Source organism: Rhinatrema bivittatum, chromosome 19 (assembly GCF_901001135.1).
Source record: "Rhinatrema bivittatum chromosome 19, aRhiBiv1.1, whole genome shotgun sequence".
In the NCBI taxonomy this organism is placed as follows: domain Eukaryota; kingdom Metazoa; phylum Chordata; class Amphibia; order Gymnophiona; family Rhinatrematidae; genus Rhinatrema; species Rhinatrema bivittatum.
In genome coordinates, this window is record NC_042633.1 from 33906077 (window position 1) to 33913935 (window position 7859).

The 7859-nt window shown below is 41.1% G+C and overlaps 1 protein-coding gene across 1 annotated transcript in view; it reads left to right on the forward strand.

The window, feature by feature from the left end:
• AKAP8 (A-kinase anchoring protein 8) overlaps positions 1-7574 on the forward strand; it is an 84607-nt gene extending 77033 nt beyond the window's left edge. Inside the window, exon 14 of the mRNA XM_029584264.1 lies at positions 5945-7574. Coding sequence (XP_029440124.1) covers positions 5945-6307 — 363 coding nt within the window. The 3' untranslated portion in view covers positions 6308-7574. The remainder of the gene's footprint in view (positions 1-5944) is intronic.
• Positions 7575-7859: the final 285 nt, after the last annotated feature.

Sequence of the window (7859 nt, forward strand, 5' to 3'; positions counted from 1 at the left end):
TGCGAGCAGGGCTGCGTTGGGTGCAGTAATTGCAAAACAATTCTTCCCTCTGACGAGGAGGTAGCGCAAGCTGGCCTATTGGAAGCTACTGTTGCCTACAGCACAGATGCTTTATATGACCTTCTCAGGACTTCGGCTCGCTCAATGGTGTCATCAGTGTCAGCTCGCAGGCTCCTCTGGTTGAGGAATTGGTCAGCTGACGCATCCTCAAAGGCTCAGTTGGGAGCTTTGCCCTTTAAGGGAAAATTACTCTTTGGAAAAGATTTGGAAGATATAATATCCTTAGGTGAGAATAAGATTCACAAATTACCAGAGGATCGTCCTAGACCTCGAAGTTCCTTCTCATCCCGCTCTCGTTTTTGATCTGGTCAAAGATTCCGTTCTTTTCGTCCATCAGCTCCACCTGCAAAGCAGCCTTCAGGCAGGCAGCAAAATTGGCCTCAGTCCTTTCGTGGCCGCCGATTCGGAAGACTGGGAAATTCCGAAGCGGCAGGTGGAGCAAAGTCTGCCCAATGAGATAGGGTCGGTCCATTCCCCGGTTCCAGTTATAGGAGGCAGGCTGTCTCTGTTGTACGGAGAATGGACCAAATGTACGTCATATCAGTGGGTTCTCATGGTGATAAGTCAATGTTACGATTTAGATTATGTTTGGCGACTTCGCAACCGGTTTCTGGTTTCCCCGTGTTCTTACCTGGAAAAACGTCGGGCAGTGAAGGATTCTCTGCAGCATCCGATTCTCTGCAACATCTCAGCGATCTCTGAGATATCGTTCTAGTTCCTCCTCCAGAACAACGGAAAGGTCGTTACTCAATTTACTTTGTCGTTACTCGGTTTACTTTTTCGTTCCAAAAAAGGAGGGAGCTTTTCGTCCCATTCTCGACCTCAAGAGTCTACCATTGCCTACGGATTCCCAAGTTTCGAATGGAAACTCAGGTCAGTCATGGCCTCGGTACACAAGGGAGAATTTGTAAAGTCTCTGGATCACACCGAGGCTTACCTTCACATTGGCATTCGCTCCGATCATCAGACGTTTCTCAGATTTTGCATTCTCGGTCAGCATTATCAATTCAGGGCTCTCCCGTTCGGGTTAGCCACAGCTCCCAGAACATTTACCAAGGTAATGGTTGTGGTGGCAGCGCAACTCAGGAAGAACATAAGAAAATGCCATACTGGGTCAGACCAAGGGTCTGTTTCCAACAGTGGTCAATCCAGGCCATAAGAACCTGGCAAGTACCCAAAAACTAAGTCTATTCCATGTTACCATTGCTAATGGCAGTGGTTATTCTCTAAGGGAACTTAATAGCAGATAATGGACTTCTTCTCCAAGAACTTATCCAATCCTTTTTTTAAACACAGCTATACTAACTGCACTAACCACATCCTCTGGCAACAAATTCCAGCCTGGACGCCAGTCTTTCAGACTGGGGAGTGGTATGTCAGAAAACATCTGTTCAGGGACAGTGGTCCAGCGAAGAAGTGCGGTGGCCGATCAATCGGCTAGAGACCAGGGCGGTACGCTTGGCATTGCAGGCCCTTCATCCTCTCCTTTGTGGGAAGTCGGTGGGGATTCTGTCCGACAATGTGACCACAGTAGTGTACATCAACCGCCAGGGAGGAACGCGAAGCCATCTGGTGGCGCGGGAAGCGCAACAGCTGATCACCTGGGCGGCACAAAATCTGCTCAGCATAGCAGCTTCTCACATGGTCGGAGTAGATAACATCCAAGCCGACTTCCTCAGTCGTCATCCATCGCCTCCCCTAATCTTTGGAACTCACTACCTGAAGACCTAAGATCTCAACACAATATCAAAACCTTCAAAAAAGACCTAAAAACTTTACTGTTTCGTAAATTCTTCATGGATCCACAATCATCTACACAGACCAACTCTCAAATGAACTCTTAACCTTAATTCTCATCCGAAATATCCTCCCTCCACATTCAACCTTATATCTTCAGAGACTTACTTGGTTATGTTATTATTGTAATTACAACATGTTATGATATCTCAAAACCTCTTAGTTAAAAAATTTATTCACTTTGTAAACCGTTATGATGGCTTCCCGAATAACGGTATATAAAACTCTATAAATAAATATATGATCCAATTTCAATATTATAATTTGGAAAAGCTGAATGATTTTTCAGAAAAGTCAGAATTAAAAATTTTCAGTGAAATATTATAATCAGAGGCTTGCATAAAACTCATGACATGTTCCATTTATGACTCATTTGATTGTGCTTCAGAAATTATCACCTCAACTGTCACTGCAAGAAGACTAGCATGGCTGTAGTCTAAAGCAGAATGTGCATGGGAATATCAAATACACCATGCGCAAGTACAAATGTATTTGGAGAGAAAATCAAACTGTGAAAGCAAAGATCAAAATATGGCGCTCCAATCTCTTTCCAAATTGCAACTAGACACTTCATTGCAATGAATCAAATAATGAACCTTACAAACATCCATACTCAAAGGAGAGGGAGGATACAACCCTTATCTCTACTTCAACAACTTTGACAACAGTCTCAACACGGTCAATGCAAACACACAGCCCAAGGAATAGAGAGAGCTCAATAGAGGCAAACAGCAACCTCTGCAAAAGCCTTCTGATTTTGACCCGAAGATATTCATCGTCCAGGACCTATTCCCACAGTGTAGACTAGTAGGAAAACTCCAACTTTTCAAACAATGAGTGCTGCAGCTCATAGGCAAGGGATATTACTTAAACTGACTTTCCCTCACGTGAATGAATCTCTCATATTGCCAACATTCAACCCAACTGAAAATTCTCAGACGAAAACTGCAGACCCTTCTAAATTTGAGTCATTCAACCAGTTCCAAAAAGTCAAAAGGGGAAGGGGTTTCTATTTAAGATAATTCCTAATCCCAAAAAAAGACAGGGGATCTCCGTCCCATATTGGATCTCAGAGAATTATATACATACCTCAAATAAGCAAAATTAACTGGTTAGGTATGATTTTCCTACTACTACATAAAGGTGATTGGCTCAAGTCCTTGAATCTGAAAGATGCTTATGCCCATATCTCAATCAACAAATGAGAAGTATCTAAGATTTACGGTGGGAGACCAACATTGCCAGTACAAAGTACTGCCATTCATAATAGCACCAGATCCCAGAGTGTTCACAAAATGCTTAGCAGTTGTAGTAACTCATAAGAGAAAACAGAATTTGCTAGTCTTTCCATACTTAGACTGTCTAATATCGAGCACATATTATGAAGGACTCAGACATAAGGTTTGTTATACAAACATTGCAATACCTAGGGTGTTCATAGTAAATTTCAATGAATCCAACTTCTCCCAAGCCAATGACTGGATGAGATGGGAAAAAGCTTATCTCCCCAAACAGAGTATTTAACATGAAAGAAATAAATAAATAAAATCACTATTCACAAGAAAGTGGATTTCAGCTCATTTATGAAGTTACAGGGGCTCATGGTATCAACAGTGCATGTCACTTCCCTAGCAAGACTAAAGCTGAATCATGTACAGAGGCATCTAAAGAGAAATTGGAATTGACACATTCAACCTCTAAGCAACAAAAGTCCTGTTGATGGAGATCTAATCTCACTGAAAAAGTGGGCAAAGAAAGAACCACCTTGGTGGACTGAAAATTCAGTCCCCTTCTGCCACCTCCCGTAGACCTAAAAAAAAAAAGATCGTAATGATAGATGCATTACTTTAAGGATGGGGAGTGCATGTTGACAGACCACGCAAGGCATATGGACACGATGAGAATCAGCACCACCTTGGTATACTAGAACTGAAAATGATTTTCAGTGCTCCAAGAGTAACGATTACTCAAACAAGTCATTGCAGATTCAAACAGACAGGTAGCAATGTTTTGTATAAACAGGAAGGAGCAGGTGCCTGCCTACTTTTCAAAGAAGTTCTTGCAAATTATAACTGAGCTGTGGCAAGGAAAATACAAATTGCAACAATCTACTTTCCAGGAAAAGACAACTTGCAGACAAGCTAAGTTGACATCTAGAGCCTCACAAATAGTCACTCAACACCCATATATTAAGGAAAAGTTTCAGAATATGGGAAAAACCATTAGAGGATCTTCTTGTATTTCCACACAATTGCAAATTACTGTAGTTTTGTTCAAGGAAACAATCACAGAATGCAGAGGCTAAGAATGTGTTCCTTATTCTGTGGAACAAGGGCCTAACATATGCTTTCCAATCAACTGTTTTCAGTCAAAGCTGAGAAAAGAAAAAGGAACAATGATTTTGATAGTTCCATACTGGCCATGTCAAAGTTGGTTCCTATGGCTACACAAACTAGCCCAAGCACCATTAATCAGATTACCAATTTTTTCAACCCTTCCCATTCAATGTGGGAAAATGGTCATGCATCCCAGTCGCCAGCGTTAACAGAACGAATATTGAAAACTGAATGATACAAAATCTATAGCTGTTTCAAGAGGAAATGAACATTTAGTGGCAAGAAAACCAGCTACAAGAAAATTATAATGTAAATGGAAAATTTTCAAACTGGTGTCACGAACACAGCATCCCCTCTCATGTTCGGTTCCATCTATACTTTATTATTTCTAGATCATTCAAGACTGAAATTCGGGAAGAGTACAAAAATGCCATTCAGCATACCAACGGTGGGGACAAAAGCCAGTTTATCTTTCAAGAAGCATTAGCAAAGTTTATGAAAGATCCTATACAATCTTAAGACCTCCATTAAGTAAGCCAGACCTGAATGTAGTGTTACCTTATGAGCTATGGCTACAGTGGACCTGAATTTTCACATGGAATGCTATTTTTAATTGCCATAACATAAAAAATAGAATAAGTGAACTGCAAGCACTCATGTACCCTCCATTACACCAGTTATTGAAATAGTGATGATTGGTAACACTAGGGATAAGTTCCCAATGCCAACCAAGCAGGAATTGCATATGCTAGATTGCAGAAGAGCGCTCTTGTATTTCCTAGACAGGACTTAGCAAAATAAAAACTCAACACTCAGTTGAAAACACTTTTGTCTTTGTGGTTATCACAATGCATAATTGTTATGCATTAATATATTAGAAAATTATACAGCCATAAAAGCTTTTCACATACTAAAAGTTGCCATCACAATAGCATATCTTAATTCAGCATCCATCCAGAATATCTGTAAAACAGCAACATGAGCAACAATCCACACATTTACTCGACATTGCTGTCTAGAGCAAAAAGCGCTTATGATCGGTGTTTTCAGACAATCTGTAATAAGCATCCTTTAAAACTTTTCAGCTTCTTTACAATCTAATATGGGTTGCAATAGACAAATTGCAAATAAATACAAGATTCCAACCCCCAACCTGTTACCGGTAAGCAACTTTTCTTTCCAGTCTGCCATAGTCCTGGGACTTGGGAGAAGATTCCCCTTTTAGCAGGAGGATGATTGCAAGGAAATGCAATCGTGGAGTAGCTCAGCAATAAAAAAGTGAATGTCTTCAAGTAGATCAGCTAAAGTCCAGACCTGAGTCGGATAGAAAATGCATGGCAAGACTTGAAGATTGTAATCCACAAATGATCCTCAGCCAGGCTGAAAAGAGCTTGAGCTGCTCTTGTGCAAAGTTGGTAGACACTCGTCCTAAAAAAAACCTCAGAGCGATTGTTGCTATACAAGGCGCTTCTACCATGTATTGGGTCAAAGGGTGTGAAGATTATTCAGTTGAATATTTATGTAATTTTTCACAATGAAAAGTGTTATGTAGATTGGTGAAACAAACTCCTAATTTTATTTGTAATTTTTAGATAGAATGCACAATTATGAAGACTTATTCCTCTTCCCTTCTGAACTTTTTTGTTCTTATTTTGTATAATCACTTAGCAAAGCTTTCTTCTCTATATATCCTGCTCCCTTTTGAAGCATGAACTCTTAAAGTAGCAGTAAGAATTGTCATCTTCCTATAGGGTGAGGATCCCTTCACAGATGAGAATGTGGACCATGATGTGGACGAAACCGTGGAAGGAGGGGACGGTACAGAAGCTCATGATGACAGCATCACTGCCGAAGGAGATGAGAAGGATGAGACTGGTGATGCTCGACTCGAACCAGAGTGCAGCGAAGCAGACAAGACGCAAGGTGAAGAGACCTTGGAGGTGGAGGGAGAGGGAGAAGGAGGGGTCGAAAGCACTCAGGAGAAGATGGAGGAAGAGCATGCTGTGGCAGAGAACGAGACTGAAAAGCCCCAGTTTGAGAAGCAAGAAGCAGCAGCTGAGGCCACTGAGGCAGTGAAAGCTGAAAGTGTTGCAGAAGCCGAAACGATAGAATAACTACAGCCGGAGGTGTTTGTTGTGAAGATTTGTCCTTGCACAGTTGTATAATCCATTTTTTGGGGGGTGGGTGGGAATTCTTTTATAATGTAGTATCTGAATGTGCATCACCAGAAGTACTGCTGGCTTATTTTTTCCCTTTTTTTTTTTTTTTTTTTGGAATGGGGTGGGTAGAGCTTGTGCTTGTCTTGTTTTGTAGTTTTATCTAGTTAGCTTTCTCTATCCTTTTTATGGGGTTGAAGCCTGCAGAAAAGATGTGCATAAAACATTCCCCAAGAGACTATTGGACATAGCGCATTTCATGTTTTGTTTTCTGAATTATTTTGTTGGGATTTTTAAGAGCGAAAGAAGGAAGAAATGTTTGGTCTGTTTATCCCGACAGCTGCTTGATTTTTAAGAACAGCAATAATCTGCTGTATTTTGTTCTTTCACCAGGCGCTATCCTTTGAGCACTTACTCTTTGCTTTAAGAAAGAGGAGGGCTTTTGTTGTCTGAAGCTCTTCCTGAAAGTGTTTTTCTTCCTGCAAAGTTGAATCCACTGCAGTCCATTGTGCAATGTACACTACTGCAGCAGAGTTGACACCCTGCAGTTTTACAGTTTGGAGTGGTAGAAAGATGAACCCACAGTTTTTTGCCAGTATGAACAGACTGTGAAGGAACAGGGGATGGAGGGGAGTGCAGGCATCCAGATCTTGGGGTTCTGTTTATATTTTTTAAATGACTAGTAAGGGCGTATTTAAGTTCTGAACTGATTGCCAACTGCTACTTTAGAGCACCTTCAAAGCAAAAAAGATCAGCTACTGAAGTGGACTAGTAACAGTATTATTCCCAAATGGGTGTGGGCTTTTAAACCTGCCAGACTTTACAAGTTCTTTGTTGTAAGGTGAAATAAAACTTCTGAACTCAAGTTGATGAAGCCGTTTAATTAGTTGAATGTGCAGAGTTCATTGTAGAAAGTCTGATTGAACCCCTGGCTGGGGAGTTTCATGTGCCATCATTGCAAAGTGTCTGAAGTGCAAAGGAAAGCTGGACTGGTGCATGTGCAGTGTAACTCTACAAAGTGGAACAGTTGCTCTCCAACCCCTTTTAATTCAGCTGCCTGCATGGACTGCCTAGTTAGGATATTAAAATGGAAACAAACTCTCATTTTAAAACACTTGTCAACTGTTCTTGCTGGCTTGTCTTTCATTGTTTGATGGAGGTTGGGTTTGCTCAGCTTTGTTTTACCATCCCATCCCCCCTGCTGCATTAAAGTGGTTTACTGAGAGTCCAGTGTGTTCAGTAATGGGGATGCTGGTAGGATCGGAGTTGCCTGTAAGGGTCTTCAGTTAAGCATGTGTTGCCATAGAAGCCTCACCTGCATGTGAATTTGAAGGACTGTGATAAGGTTTGTAAAAATGTGTTGAAGTAGAATTTGATTCCCATAACACAACTCTAAGATTCACTGAGTGCTAAGATGAGACTGCCAGAAGTGACTTAGTATTAAAAGGACTGCTATGAATAGATCCAAATTGGTGTAAAAAGAGCACCCCCCCCCCCCCACAAAAAAAAA